Genomic DNA, 15,744 nt, shown 5'->3' on the forward strand with positions numbered 1-15,744 from the left:
TTCACACCCTCCTCCAACATGGGGGAGGGGGGGGGGACGCGACACCCAACCCCCTCCGGCAGCTTCTCGGGGCCGTCCCGGTGGGTTCCCGCGGGCGGCAGAACCCGCTTCGTCCCCCCGGCCCGGCCCGGCGGCTGCACGGTGCCCCGCGCCGCCCGGGCACCCCCGACCCGGGACCGGCACCGCCCGGGGATTCCGTCCGTTCGCGCAGGAGGGGCAGCGGGGGAGGGCAGGGGCAGGCCAGCAATTCCTCAGTCCTGGCCGAAACAACTGAAAGCGCGTTATTTTTTGGAGCAGGCACAGGTTCCTTTGGTAGATGTCTTTGGGGGGGGGTGGAAAAAATCCGCCATTGATCGGTTGGTGACGATGGCCACGCCGTCGGGTTCCCCAGGTCTCCCGGCCCGACCCGGGAAGCCTGGAAGGGGCGGGCAGGACCCCGGCCCCCCGGGATGCCGCCCTGCAGGCCGAGGCTCCCTTTTGGAGCCACTGGAATCGCGTGGAAGATGGCACATCACGTATTTCCCGAGGCCGTTTGCTGCCCCCGCCCCCCCCCCCCCCCCCTTTCTCCTTGGCACCGCGTCTTCACTCCCTCATTGCCACACCGGCCAGCACAGCGTTCAGTGACTTCACAGACGGGTCGTGCCCGTAGGCCGCCAAGAAGCCAACATTGTCGACAGAGACCACCAGATCAAAGGGCGCACACCAGCAGGGCGTTACATGGGGACGCGGGTGAGGAAGCTACACATGAGCCAGGAGTGTTTATTAGAGCTGTATACTGGGGTGAAACAGGGAAACGCCGTGCAGAGGGGAGACGGAACGAAACGTACGATGGACAGATCCCGTTCCCTATAAGGCCACGTACCCATCAGGAACTCAAATCGGTTATAAATTATTTCTGCAGATTGTCTTCTCAAAGCGCACCTGTAGTTACAGGCCCATCTGTTTCAGTATTTTAAACAAGCCCCCTTTGACCATGGTGGGATAAGACGTCTAACGGCTGCTGCACCAGTTATCTCCCACTACTGGTACAAGGACGTGTAAGGAACTGCTGGCCGTGATTTTCAGAAGCGAGCATTTCATCTCCCTGATCTGCTTTTGTGACCCTCTTTTTGTTCAGAAAGTAACGCCTCTAACATCTTGATAATTTAGAAACGTAGGCAGCCAAAATCGTTCATCATTTTTGAAAATCACACCTTTGTGCCTGCTGGGCTTTCAGGGGGGTGTTGTGCCATGCACCCTCAAAATAGAGCTGCCCAGTCCCCCGTCACAACCTGAAGCCTGCCAGTGGCAGAGCTGTGACTGCTCTTAACGGGAGTTCTCCTCACGGAGTTGCTTCCGAGGTCATGCCTATGGTTCGGTTAAATAACTGGTACAGTGGCCTAAATAAAGCTAAGCAGCACTTGTGCTGTAAAACACGAACTTGCTAAGCTTTTGCATGCATGCCAGCTTCCATCACTAAGCGCATAAAGAATTACCTAGCTAACAATAGTCTGTGTTAGAGCTTTTGCCATCACCTATTTCCATGCAAGGGCTACTACAGAACTGACTTGGGCGCTTCGCAGTCATTCCTAATGCTTTCAACGAGCAAACTAACTCCGGACACATTTGGAGCTGCACTTTGAAGGCATAGAGCCCGACTTTCAGGTTTTGGTATTCAGGTTTCTCAACCTCTCAGCATCTGAATTAAGGGCTAAAATTATGCGATTCTGACTTCTAGTAAGTACAGCATCTGCTCGAAGTTCAATTTCGTGAGCGAGCATTTGTGATGTACACAATTCAGATCAATAAGAGAGGCAGCACAGCAAGCCTTGGCGAGGTGGGGGGAAATTCAGATTTCAGTCGAGCAGTGCTCCCTGTCAGGAGAGGCGACTGAGACACCTATTCTCTGGCACGTTCTGTATGGCCGTGAGACACCTACCATCAGAGGCCAAGTTAAACTACCAGGTGAAAGTGAGCGTTATCTTCCCAAACAGACAGCAGACACACATGCTGCTGCAGCAATCCACTGAGGAGTAGGCAGGAAAGGGAAATTAAAGCTGACATACAATTAGAGTAAAGGAGTCTGCAAGTGCTCCTGAAAGCCCATGGAAAGCAAATGGAAATCAGGCAGAAGCTATTTCTAGGCAGAATTTGGGGGTGAGAGAAGCAGAAATAGCCTTTTGCTATGAACTAAATTCAAACCCTCCCAAGCACCTAAATTTAGTGTTTACCACTTCTTGTATCTTCTTGCTTTGTGCCAGCTCACACACACTAAGCTGCAGCCTGATGGCTGAAATGGAAGAAAAAAACCCCACCAAAACCAGAAAAGGTTTCTCGCAATTAGCTTAGATAGACCTAAGGAGCTCTGCCTGACTTCCAACACAGCGAGCGCTCTGGAATCTTAACGAAGTTAAAGACAGGCAGAGGGGCTCAGCACCTCTGGAAAATCAGCCCACTTATCTTTGTAGGTGACACTGCCTTATCTTGTTAGCATTGGCACTTGTCTTGTATGCAGCTGACAGCATAAACTAGCGGATGTTAAACTCATTCACTGTGATGAGGCAGTGGGAGGGAAAATAACTTGAGGAAAGCGGGGAGCAGGAATTCTGCTATCTTAGCCGGTCAGGAACTGCTAGATACATTCTCGTAGGTGCTGCTGAGGACTTTCCGCTGGCTGCCTTCTCCAGCTTTGCAAAACCCTGCAAGCAAATAAAGAGAAGGTGAACGCAGGAGCTGGGTACTGCAGAAGACACTGCATTACAGAGTGCAGTGGAGCAGATGAACGTGCTGGAATGGGACGGAAAAGGCAAGTCAGTCACATCGCATTAGGAGGCAAACAAAGCAGCCGCGTACGCAGCGAGGCAGGTGCCTCTTTCCCTCCTTCTCTCTATCATGAGGCAGAGGGAGGAAAGGAGCCTCTTTTTGTAATCTCAGTGCAGTGGCAGGGTTTCTGGCTGCCACTGTGGTGACTCCCACCCCATCCAGATAATCAGGCAAAACAAACCCGTATCTAAGCTATTCCTTGTTGACCTGTTGACAGAATGTACAACTCTAATTTTCCCAGTGGTTTTCATCTCGAAGGACAGCAGTAACTGCCCCTGCCACTGACAGGCAGCCTCCTGGCTAGAGGGAAGTTATGGCTGCAAACAGCACCCAGCCGCCTGCGGCGGGTTAGCCTGGGTCGCAAGGGGGAAGGCTTTAGTTCCCTTCCGAGAGGACTCTCAACCTCTAAGGGACATTTCTTTCATCACTCAAGCCAGCCCTCTACTCGTCTCCCCCACGTGAAGCTAACACAGCCTGGTTATCACATTATGGCCAGAGACTCTGGCTCTAAGCGAGACCCCTGGGATCAGCTCTGGCATGTTTCTAGCTAATTCTGCAACAGGGGTCACTGCTTCCCACTAAAAAGCCACAGGAAAAATCCCTGTATGGGTCACTCGGTAAATGTAAGAGTTAAACACTTTTCAGTCAGTAAACTCCATGAGCTCTCTCATCCAGGCATTTATGCTGACGCTGTGAAGGCGCACTCACCTAGAAGAGTTTCTCGTAGCACTTGTCACAGTGGACAATGTCCCGGTGGATGAATATTTTATCCAGAAGATCTCCCATTGCTTTGTGGCAAATTCCACACTGCCAGAGGGAAAACAAGGTGGTCGGACAGTAACCAAAGCACCATGCAGCAATGACAGCATGGAGGGGGCAGAGAAACAGTCTCTGTATTGGTCTATAAATGTGAGGGTGCCAAAGCAACGACACCTTTGAGGTTAAACTTTCTTACAATAGACAAATGCCACTGCAGGCTTCCTCCTCCCCACACTCACCATTTCCATGGACTTGTAAACTTTGCAAGTTTGAGAGATTCAGCAAGAGCTGCGCTGGGGTGCAAAGGCCACAAAGCAGCAAGTCTCCCACAAGGACAAGGAGATGAGGAAAGAGGGTGCTGCTGTCCTATCAGGTAATGATAAAGAATTCTCCTAGTTCTAATACACATTTATTTGAGGAGCTGAAAATTGGGGACACAACCAACATCTGTGACTGCCTGACGTTTCTTGTCCCGATGTGTATGCAAGCACTTGGCACACACTATATACATTACTCAAAGTCTGAGGACAGAATTTGCAGCAAGATTCCTCCTCCCACCACTCCATTTCACAGCAGTGCATAGAAGGCAGTCAGTAGTTACAGTTTTTGTTTGGGTTTTTTACCCTGAAACAATATTCGTGGCAGCAGATGTTGAGATGTTCTATTATGATCTTAGGACAGTCTCGGATCTCACGGCCACAGTAACTGCAAGCAGGTTCGCTGGCCCTGTGAAGGAACAGACGAGTGAATTCCTCTGTAACACAACCTGGTTCCAGTCCCAGCGCTGGTACCAGAGGTTTCCTACCTAACTCCAGCACCACTCTCCATAAGATACCTGCTCCGACATGTGTTTGACTGTCAAGTGACAGTACAGAGGGGCACATTATCGCAGGGATGCAGAGACCACAAGAGCAGGGCAGTGCAGATCTTAAAGTCAATGTCACTGTGTTTTCCAAAGCTCATTTACGCTTCATGCTGTTATTTCACTGAACACATATCAATATGCTAAAAAAGTAAAACCTTAAAGTTTTGTTTAACAGTTTGCTGAAACCCCCAAGGCAGCCCCGAATGGTCCCACCTCTGCAGGGGAGCGCTGGACAGGTAGCTGTGGTGGCTGTAGGTTGCTCTCTCCAAATCGGTCAAATCCACAAGGCTGCCACTGGAGACAGAAGCAAAGATCAGCACTTGGCAGTGATATATGGGAAGAATGTCTCAGATGGAGTCATTAGTCATGAAACTGAAGTCCTAACTGCAACATCCCAGCTGCCTGCTCCTTGGAGAGGTTGGTCATCCCTAACCAGCTCTGAAAAGGCATCTCCCTCATAGAAGAGGCCACGCTGGCTGACGGGGCAGCGCTGCCGGCAGCACTATCTCCACCTTTGCTAGATTGATGCTGCAGATTCTCCATAGGGGTGGCAGTAACCTGCTCCCTGCCCCACACCACAACCGCTGTGCCTCGGGTCAGACCCAGAGCTGACTCTGGGCTCAGCCTGGCAGATGAGGTTTGCAGGGAGTAGGCACCCCCAAAGGCAAGCAGAGACAGAAGAGAGCTGGTGGCCCCAGCACCTAACTTCAGAGCACTGAAAAATGCATCTGGCTGCTGCTGTCCCCACGGGGAGAGGCAGGATGTGGGCAGTGTGGCCGGGAAACCAGGGCACACACCCTGAAATGGGGCTGCTTCGAGCCTGGGGCCAAGAGGGGTGGCACAGGCACATAGCAGCACTCTCCCTCCGTGCCAGGAGGAGCTGGGGGCGGCAGAAAGCCCGTGCTGTGTCAAATGCGGCTCAGGAGGGGGCTGAGAAGACCTAACAACCTTGCCAAGGCAAAGATACTGCTTCCTTTTGCTCCCTGTCTCCTCCAGTATGTTCCCAGCCACATGCTCCCACCCTTTTACTCCTTGCCAGCCACGAGACCCCTCTGTGAGTCAGGTTGTCTTATTAAAATGGCAGAAAGCACAAGGCTGGGAGCACAGCTGAAAAAAGAGGGCGCCGAGGAGGGTGAGGGAGGGCAAGGGCTTCCCTGCCAGCGAGAGCCACGGCCGCCTTGGCCGTGCTGCCCACGGGCCCACAGCACGCGTCTGGCAGCTCTGGGGTTGGGACAGGCGCAGGCTGTGACCCCGACTACGGGGACCAACGTGTTTTCCACTGGCTGCTAGAGAAGAGTGGTGAAGTGCTGCGCTGGCTGCTGGGCAGGCAACCCATGAAATCCTGCCTCCACGACACTCAGTGAAACGTCTCCGGCCTCACTGGAGTCCTGATGTTTACATACGGACCCTGTAAATAGTGGCTTTTTTCACTGCTTACTAAACTCCCCAATCCTGAGCTATTATGCAGGAAAAGACACGGAACACATCGCTAGCCTCACCCAGCTGAGTGCTCCCTTCTGTCTTCTGTTTGCCTGGGTTTTTTAGACACTGCAGCAATACGCTTAGCTTTGGTTGCTGACATCTGCTTTGCCGACCTACAGGAAAGGCTAGAGATTTACGGAGTCTGTAATCGGCTACCACAGTAATGCCAACACAGCACTGAGGGAGGATAAATGCCAGCAGGGAGGCATCACACGGGGTGTTAAGCGGCTGCCACATCAATGTAAGCACGATGCACGCAGGGCCAAATTCTGCTCTCAGTCATGTTGGTGTCAATCTGGAGTAGCTTTACTTAGTTACATTTGAGCAGAATACAAAAGAATGAAGATTTAAGCTTGAAAATGGCATCTTCTAACTTTTTCTAACTCATTTTTGAGTTGAGAACCCTCAACCTCCACATTTTTCTCACCAATTCCAATCATACATTTACGTGTGCAAATGCACACTGCAGCCTGACAGTGCCCAAATATGCAGCCTAAAAACCTGCAGCGTAGTGTTCTCACCCCGTCACCCACCTTAGAGGCCAGCCCACTTAGAGGGGGAGTTTACCCCTCCACTATGAGTTGCGGGATAGATTCTGTCACCGCAACGGAACTAGACAGCACAGTGCACTGCAGATATCCATCTGGGTCCCCAAAGCAGCACTGCTGCCTTAGCAAAACTCTCTGCCCACCCAATGTAATAATCCCTCCAGGGCTAATTAGCTCAGGCACAATGGCATGCTGACGCAGTGCTAACTGTTCCAGCTCAGGAGCTTGCTTGGCATTTTAGCTGGCAAAGCCATACGCTGTTGCTTTGCACACGTATGTAGACACATGACTGTCTCTGGACACTCCTCATACCTGCCATAGCGTGGGGAGGCTGATAACTCGCTGCTGTTCACGTACTCCTTCACAAAGAGGACCCCTTTTCTAGGAACGGATGGAGACAGAACAAGAAGCATTTGCATCAGAAAAGACTGGAGCTGATGAGAGACAGCGCAAGGGACCACATGTGTGCACTTGGACACTTAACGCGTGCATGAAAAGGCACAGAGTGAGATGCTGTTGTTCTTGAATAAATACTGAATATCAAGCATTGTTGCTAAATAACACCTAATATACCCCCCTCTAATTAACCCACCAAAACAAATCAAGTTAATTAAAAAGAATGGGGCGGATAATGTAACTCTTTCATCCAGTTATCCCCTGTTTTGCAAGGATAAGTCTTTTTCAAATCATGTCAGGATTATGCACACAAGTATTTAGAGAGCTTGTGATTCTGCCCATTAACATTAAAACCCTACTGGCACAGTACTACTTACACAGTGACCGTTTTGTCACTGGAGTATCTCCAGCATTTTCATCCATTACAAATTGCCACTGGTTTGATTTGAGGATCTTTTTTGCTTACAGAGCTGACCTTTCTTGCATATTCTTCCCTCTTTAAAATTCTGATTTCAAAATGACATGCCCCCATCTGTCAGTCTGTCTGCAGCTCTGTCACAGATCGAGGGGAGACACTGTGCCCACCGGCTCTCTTCCCAGAACCATGAAATGAACTAATCAGGCTCTTTCTCCATGGTGCATTTTCGTTGCAGCCTACAAGCTATGAGTAATCCTTTCTTCTCATATGAGCAAACTAAGCCATGTCACAGCTAAGGAAAGAAAAGCTTTTTTTTTTTCTAATTTAGCATAGACACTTCCCATGTCAAGTGTTGCAGATGAGAGTCTCCTACTTAGAAAGGTGTTGCAATAAGCAGGCTGTGGCAAGGCCAGCAGGACCCAAAGCCTATGCTGACCTCTCACCACTTTGAAACCCCTCTCTAAATTGTGTAAAACTGCAGCAGTTTCTACCTCTGAGGTGGAGCCTGTGGAAACCACAAATCCCAGAATACAGCTCTGAGTTGGCAGCTGCACTGTGATGGGATGCTATCTCCTGTAATACGTGACAGATCAGGATCCTACGACAGCCCCACCAAAATCCGCTCACTCGCTCATGATTGACAACAAAGGCAAATAGTCTTCCAAGAGCCCCACATCTGTGATGAGCGTGTATGGCATGAGGAGCTCCATCATGTCCCTCCAGCTACAACATGTTATGGAGGATTCATGATTTTGCCACACTAAAGAGAAAAGACACAACTCCTACAGTGAGTTACACCCTGGTCTCTAAAAAAGGGCACCTGGAGGAAAGCACCCAGCCCATCTCTCCCTTCTGAGTGGCTCTGGCCACCATGGCCATGTCTGTGCTCTTAGCCAGAGCAGCTGAGAAATGTCCCATGGCCAGATGCCAAGCAGCAGCGCCTGGCTTGTCTTCACCAAACAGGATGGCTGCGCATAAAACCTGTATTGCAGCGGGAGGATCACAACCACCCATCGCTCTTTACCCGGCAGTGCTGGAATTGGGCTGGTACCCGGAGGCTGCTGGGCTGTTGTGTGGTAAGGTGGCAACTGGACTGCAGATCCTCTCACCCGAATTCGAGAGAAGCCTGGCGAGAGAGAGAAAAGTCCATGGGCACTGGAAACATAAGCTGTGACGTGATCCAAGCTGGCAGCCAAGAAAAGATGTACCACTACTGCTAGGAGTGCAGTTTGGGAGAGTGCAATAATAAGGCCCTTAACTGCACAGATGAATTCATCTTTATCGCAGACCAAAAAAGCCCCTTATTCTTTTCACATCTGCCACATGACAGTACTACTTCCCTGGAGAAGTGATTTGGAAAAGTCTCATTTATAAGGCCACAGCAGAAACGATCAAACAAGGTCTGTACTTATTTGAAGATCTTAAGTGAATTACGTAGCCTGAATGGGAGCAGCTATGGAGGGAAACAGCACACAACACATTGCAGGAGAGGAGATGGGGACATACTGGCCAAAGTCCAACATAACTATCCCCAGCTCAGTAATTTCAAAAGTTGTATAAGGGAGAAGGCGGCAAAACTGCGGTTACTAAAATGTCTCTGTGAAATAGCTCTGCCTATCCACTCCACAACGAGACCTGCCAGTCTGCCTTGCAGGGATGAAGCTGATCTTGCCTGCAGCCAGTCCTAGGCTGTCTGAGGATCTTGTGCCTCCTGCTCACACCCACAACATACTCCCCTTTACAGATCCAACATTCAGACCTACAGTGGTGCCTCCGTAGTGTCAGACTGCACGTGGATGGGCTGACGCTGCTGCGAAGGACTGCAGAAAGCGCAGGGTAATGGTGCTCCATATTGGATAGCTCCTACCCCTTCCAACAGTCTTGTTCTGGGACAACTTCAGTCATTTAATCACTGACATTCTGGAGATAGGGATCCTCTCTCTTGGCATCCCTCTCTGCTTTTAGCGCGCTCTCTTTTTTTTCCCCTGTAGCCTCTGCAAAGGCTGATTACAGACCAAGGGAGGGTAGCCAGGAACCAGCCTTTCATTCTCCTGCCACTCTGTTCTGGCACCCCACATGGTGAAAAAATCTCCAGAGACAGACATACCACAGACCCTGTGCTGAGTAGCTTTTGCTAGGAATGGTTTAAGTGTAGTTCCATGCCTCTAGATCACACATCCACTCCCTGGAAACCATTTGCCTCTCTTTCAGCTTCTGGCTTTGCTTCCTAGCTTCTCTGCCACAACAGTTTCATGGAGGTTTCCCTCACAACCATCCAGACTACCCATTTACCTGGTGCTGTTATAGTTTAAGCTGTCCATGTAGAACGGCACCCTGTGGCTTCTCTGGGAAATGGACATGGTGGTATCTCTGGGAAGGGAGTCGTGGCTATGAAAGGAAGTGATACAATCTCAAGCACTGAACTTGAGCACATGAGGGATTCTCACAAGTGGTGAGAATCTTGGCGAAATGTCTCCCTGCTTAGCACCAAAATCATCCACACACCACCGCCATCCACACAAACAGCACCTTACTGCATGTGCTGAGACCCAGGGAATTGGTAAGAACTGGATCAGGACACTCCGATACCGAGTAAATGTAGCAGTGGGGTGTTCTTTGGGTTAACAAGTCTGGATCCCACCCTTTAAGTTCTTACCGTCCAGCTGTGGGGTTAAATTCACAGTGCCCTCTGGCACTGGCGCTGTCATATCTGCTGCTCCTAGGGCTGCTTCTCCCATCGTAAACTCTCCCTTCGTAATCTGGGGTAGGTCTGGCGAGGAAGCACAAAGCCCTGATTACACGATACCAGGAGTCACTGGACTCCCCACATCGGCTACCTAATATTTAGTCTCTGCAGTCACTATCACGATGTGTTCTCCCTTCGCCCTGCCCATTTCACCTGTGCTGGTGCTGCAGCATGCGTACAAAGCTCTGAGACAGGGCAGCAGGCTCAAAATCTGAGAGTAAAGCTGAAGCAGTTCATGAACAGATCTGTCCTCAGTATTGTCTCCTTTCCCAGCGCTCACCAAACTCCCATCTCACACGTGTGACCTGCTGACCAGCTGGCCCATCCAGGTCAGACCTGCACATTTTCACTTTTCCAAGACAGAACTCATTAGCGGAATGGCTTTAACCTGTGGGCAGAGCTCCAGCTCTTTTAATAGAGCAAATGAGCCTATAGCTTATGGTTATTCTTTTCTTGCAAGTGCCCTGGAGCACAGATTATGTTTATATTGTATATCAGCACTTTGATCCTGATTAAAGCTTGAGGCAACTGTATAACTTAACTTTAAACAATGCCGAAAAACACTGCAAATCAATGCTGCATTAAAGAGAGAAAGAGGGACAGGCTAAGCTCATCGTAAGATGAGAAAAGCCCTGCTCTGGGCAAGACATGCATTTGGTTTGCGATATAAACCCAAGTGCAGGAATGAAGCGCAAGTTTGTCGCACTGCAGAGACATGTTGGCATCATGCAATGCCAGGGGGGTGGTAACAGGCCATGGAGTACAATAAAGTACAAAAAATCCCATTTTTTCTAGTCCTAGTTTGCAGGTGCCTCCAAAAGCAAACAAGAGCTTTGTGACACCAACTTTCCCAAAAATGCTAAAAGAGGTGCAGGTTACATTCAGACCACATGAATGTAGATATAGACATAAACAGAACCAGACTGCTCCTCCATGATCCTCTCTGCAGAGGAGAAACAGATGTGGTCATCTGTCAGGTTTCCAGGCACTGTGCAGGCAGTCTGAATACAGCCTGCTAAGAACTCTCCAGCGTTACAGAGCAACTATCAGCTCAGATCTCCTGAATCCCTTCTTCAGCCCTCCAGGTCCTAAAATGATCTTGTTCTACGTGTTGTGAGACCTGGCAATACTGTTACTCCGTCTGGGAACAAAACCCTGTTCTCGCTTCTTGCTGCAGCGATCGTACAACCTGGACCCGAGCTTCTGTCAAATATTTCCGTGCCAGCAGCTCTCCCTGTCTCTGTATCCCATCCCTAAACCCTTACCTTCTGGTGCTGAATACTTGGCTGTCTACATAGGACGGTATCCTGTGACTGGGTGCTGACACGCTGGTGTTAAAAGGCTGGCGGTCCATGTACAGTGGCATGGGACGCTGGGTCTCATATGCACTGACAGCACTCTCTTTTGAGCTGAAGTTAGACCTGCTAAAGAATTAGAGCCAATTTGACCATAAAGCCAATGACTGTACTTGCTATGACCAGCTCACACAAGCATTCAGAATTTGCTGGGGTTGGATTCATGCCTCTTTCTATAGGCAATGAGGAAAACCCGGGACACCACGCTGGTAATAGGTTCTTAACGGGTTCTGAAGGTCAGGGGAAATGGCAGGGGTCTGTACTACTTCCCCTCACCTACACAAGCTGAATTCTCAGCACAATGAAATGCTGCAAGATTCAGCAGTTGTCTAAGTTGATTCGTTATCTGAAATGAAATATGTGGGTTGAATCCTAAACCTAATACTCCTTTTGTCAGTATCATCTGATTGGTGTACGCTGGGCAAATTTACACAGGTCTAGGACTTCAGCCAGAAGCAGGAATAGCAAAGGACGAGGATTTGAGAGCCACTGATGGGGAGAAACAACGGGATGGTCCCACTGTACCTGGCTGCCACTGGGTGAGGCTCGCCGTGCCTCCAGTCTCCTGGGCTCTCAGGGTGACTATCTGTGGCGGGGTGAGCTTGTTCTTCATAAGGTGGGGTGACCCTGGTCAGGGAGGAAAAGCCTGTTAGCAGCTTTAGCACTTAGTGTCTAAATCTGTAGGGAGTAAATGCAGTAACATTGTGATGATGTTGGTTTCTGAATTCACTAGCCAACAAATGAGCATTCATAATGATGCACAATGCCTTTTAGCAGGGCAACAGGGAGAACACAAGATGTGTGAGACAGCAGCAGAGCATGCCTGGTCCCCTGGCTTCGTACCTTTCCCGGAATGGGTCAGATTCATTTGCACGTTGGGTCTCTGGAGCAGCGATGCTGCCTTCTCTAGGTAGAGCGCTGAATCTGCCAAGACAGAACACCATTAGGGTCTGCAGAAGTGCCACTGTGCATTGAGTTACTGTAGGATGTAGGTGCAAGCCCTGGAGAATCTCCTGCCTCAAGAAAAGTACAATAACCCCACATGGGAATATGCCAGGTAATCCAAAGAGATGTGAAAAACAAAACCAAAGAAAAAACCAGAGGGAAAATACAGATCTCTTAAAAAATAAGGCTGAAAGCAAAGGAAAATAAAGCTCCTGATGAACACCAGTTACCTGTTTACTTTTTCAAAACCTGACATTTTAATTCTGGTCATTTATTTATGACCATTATGGGTCATCCAGTACCTCTGCGGCACATTTCAGACTGCTAAGAGCATGAGCTGGTGCCATTTGGGTACCATCTCAGGAGTGTATCCACGGAATAAACCCACTGCAGAGCCACCATGGATTTGCACCTGTCTACATTAATCTAGGGAAAAGTTTGTTCGCCTGTTCTGGTTTTATATGTTTGTGCACACCAGTCCCTCTGGGAACACTGATAACCTGTAGAAAATCCAAAACTGGTGGGATTCCTGCATCAGAACTGCATTTAATTAGACTAAGAAACTGTCAAAATGCTTTCAAAGATCCCACCCTGAAACATTAAGGTTGACGAAAGAGGATTCAGCCTTACACTTGCTACTAGTAGAGGGCTTCCTTTCACCAGCATTAGTTTGAAGCCTGCAAGTTCACTAATGGGGTACGCCAGAAAATGACTGGCACAGTCACCCTGGTGAAAGGAAGATCAATTTGGTTTGATTCTTTTGCAGCAAAGGTAGATCCTTAAACTCTTCCTTCTAGCAAAACACTAATGTTCTGTAGTGTTCAAAACGCTAGTGAGCTATAGATTCCCATTCAGGGTGGGATGTTCTGAAGGCCTAAAGAAGACATGCTTGTCCAGGAGCTCAGACTGAAAATCAATTTACTGAACAGGGCAAGAGATAACTCCTAAGTCCTTCAGTGGAGTGATGCAGCAGAAGTCCTGACTGCTTCCTTGCTACGTCTGATCCAAAGTCACCTGCACCTGGAAGCACTAAGACACTCAGATCAGGACTCCACATTTCTCTCAGTAACTTGCTAAGCTTGAGGGCTTATGCAAAGGGACTATGTGGACTGGGGGAGGCATGGAGCAGGCAACAGATGGAGTTTTATCCATCTTGGTCACTTTGCTGGGGGCTACTGGAGAGAAAGGGGAAGTTTTCTCTCTAACTTTTTTTCTTCAGCAGTCTAACTTTTACTTACATTCCTGGGGACTGGCAACAGCTTCTTCTCTGCATGATGAACTACAATTTGGAGTATTTGTGGTACATCCAGGACAGCTCCGTTCATCAGGAGAACCCAGGAGGACAGGACAGTGACACCATTGCTCTCTCCCTACTGCTTTTCCCAGTGCCCCTTCCTGAGCTCCCTCCTCCACAGTCCTCACTAACTGCACTCTGCTGTCCCACCACTCACTACCTTTCTCCATGCGCTCACAAAGCCCAGCTTGGCGACTCCTAAACCCAAACACACCGTCCTCAGTCCCTTTTCCAGAACCACCTGCAGTAAATTCCCCATGTTCTCTCATCAGAAAAAGCCAGTCCATTATTTCTCTTGCCTTCTTGAAGTGACTTCTTCACTCTGCACACAGGGCGATACTCCCTTGTTAATGTCCACACTCCCACTAGCGCTGTCCTTGGAGCATGGCACGGACCTGGAGGAGAAGAGCAGCCCACTTTACAAGTTGATTTGAAGATGGGTTGCTCTCTGAAACACACGCACAAGCGAAGCCCAATTTGACCAAAGCCTCAACTCTTCAGTTTTAGGGGGAAAATACAGACAAAAGCAAAGAAATCAGTCCTCAAAGTCCTTCCATTCAGACATTCAGCCCTGCACTGTTTTGCATGAGGCAGGCTGAAGGCACCGAGACAGCCACCACAAACCCGGTGGAGTCACAGGCCAGTGGGAAGGAGAACGGTGCTGTGCCACAGTGCCCAGAGTACAGCCTGAGACCTGACGCTGACTGGAGAAATTCAGAAATGAGACCCAGCGTTACCATGGAGGTGTTACCCCATGCCAGATTAGGCTTCTTATAGGCATGTATCTCCAGAGGCAGGCTCTGCTTCCACATTTAGGGTCTAGGCAGCAACTCCTGGCAGTCCAGCTGGACAGCGTTTGGTGCCTTTAGCTACTGAGGATGTTTTCTCCACCACGGTAAAAGGTTCACTCAGTAGAAGCAGCACTAGAACCAGGCACAAAAGGGGAGCCTGGGAGAAGATTTTATCAGCATAAGTATGTCGGGAAAGACACGCAAGGAATTAACCCTACAGGAAAAGGCAGGGCAGGTAATTGTCTGATTCCTTACCTATTCAAGCTGGGTTCATGTTCAGTATGTTCCTTCAACTTTGGAGGCTTTGGGTGGACATCATGGTCAGGAGGCTCTTGTCCCTTCTCAGTATGGTTGTTTGAGTCTGAAAACCTAAAGTAAAGATCTGTGCTTAAGGCAGTGGAGAAAAAACATGCTGGGGTGGGTAGACATCCATTCCCAAAACAGGAGCGATCAGGCACGGAGCAGGAAACACTGTTTGGCCAGACCTATTCCAAACAGCCAAATCTGTACCAAAATCTGGTACCAAATCTGATGGGAATCATGTGTCCAGATCCCATTCTAGCTTGCAGCATGGTAGCTAAAGGCCTTTCATCCAAGACTGTCACAGAAGGAAAATGTTAGGCACAGGAGAAAGCACTCATGTCAGCATTCCTCAGACTGATGGTTAGATGCTTCCAATTCCTGGGTGCAAAGCAGAGGAGCTGTTCTGTGGTCTCAGTTACATTGGGAACAGAATAAGATGTGGAGAATTATGAAGTGAACAGATAATGTGGGTGAGTTCTACGGACCACTTACCCTTCTTGGATCAGCTCTGGTTTATAGTCATCTGAGGCCTGCATGCTCTCATGCCCCCCTTCTCCAGGGGTGCTCCCCTCTTTGAAACCTTGGGAAGACCTAGCAAAGGAAGAGAAACTCCACTCACGGCTACAGGCACAAGCACCTGAAAAGCTCGGTTCAGTGCACACTGAGAAAAAAGAAGGGTTTGGTGGAGGATATTGCATGGGCTAAGCTGTAACCAGCACAATGAAGCACTGACTTCAGCACAACACAAAACACCACTGAACTGCTTGGAATTCAGTGGATGGGTCAAGCAGTGACATTTTCACACACTGAAGTCAGCTCTTGAAAATACCAGTCCATGACTTTAGGCAAACATGCTGCTTTCTAGCACAACAGTAGACCTGCAGTGTATCGGATTTATTGTGGCTATCTCATACATCAGGATGTATACGCCAGGACGGGCATCACACCTGACACAGTGTCTGATAATACCTGAGGCTGAATTTGTCATGTTCCTCCCCGTCCAATATTCTGAAAGTTATTTTTGTAGCCAGACTCACTCA

At 49.3% G+C, this 15,744-nt stretch overlaps 1 protein-coding gene across 4 annotated transcripts in view; it reads right to left on the reverse strand.

Moving 5' to 3' along the window:
* Positions 1–754: 754 nt before the first annotated feature.
* The window catches only part of ZNF185 (zinc finger protein 185 with LIM domain), a 49,855-nt gene continuing 34,865 nt past the window's right edge, over positions 755–15,744 (reverse strand). Inside the window, exons 20-33 of one of the 4 annotated variants that reach the window (XM_027783588.2) lie at positions 15,197–15,295; positions 14,657–14,770; positions 13,910–14,005; positions 12,215–12,295; positions 11,897–11,998; positions 11,282–11,437; positions 9,927–10,040; positions 9,563–9,658; positions 8,295–8,396; positions 6,769–6,837; positions 4,640–4,720; positions 4,185–4,287; positions 3,511–3,609; positions 755–2,678 (exon numbers count right to left, since the gene is read on the reverse strand). In XM_027783588.2, the coding sequence (XP_027639389.1) occupies positions 3,511–3,609; positions 4,185–4,287; positions 4,640–4,720; positions 6,769–6,837; positions 8,295–8,396; positions 9,563–9,658; positions 9,927–10,040; positions 11,282–11,437; positions 11,897–11,998; positions 12,215–12,295; positions 13,910–14,005; positions 14,657–14,770; positions 15,197–15,295 (1,312 nt within the window). In that variant the 3' untranslated portion in view covers positions 755–2,678. Of the gene's footprint in view, positions 2,679–3,510; positions 3,610–3,948; positions 4,288–4,639; positions 4,721–6,768; positions 6,838–8,294; positions 8,397–9,562; positions 9,659–9,926; positions 10,041–11,281; positions 11,441–11,896; positions 11,999–12,214; positions 12,296–13,909; positions 14,006–14,656; positions 14,771–15,196; positions 15,296–15,744 lie in introns of those variants that run through there. The other 3 variants (XM_027783586.2, XM_027783589.2, XM_055818353.1) reach the window with 3 other exon arrangements.

This window comes from Falco peregrinus, chromosome 13 (genome assembly GCF_023634155.1).
Source record: "Falco peregrinus isolate bFalPer1 chromosome 13, bFalPer1.pri, whole genome shotgun sequence".
In the NCBI taxonomy this organism is placed as follows: domain Eukaryota; kingdom Metazoa; phylum Chordata; class Aves; order Falconiformes; family Falconidae; genus Falco; species Falco peregrinus.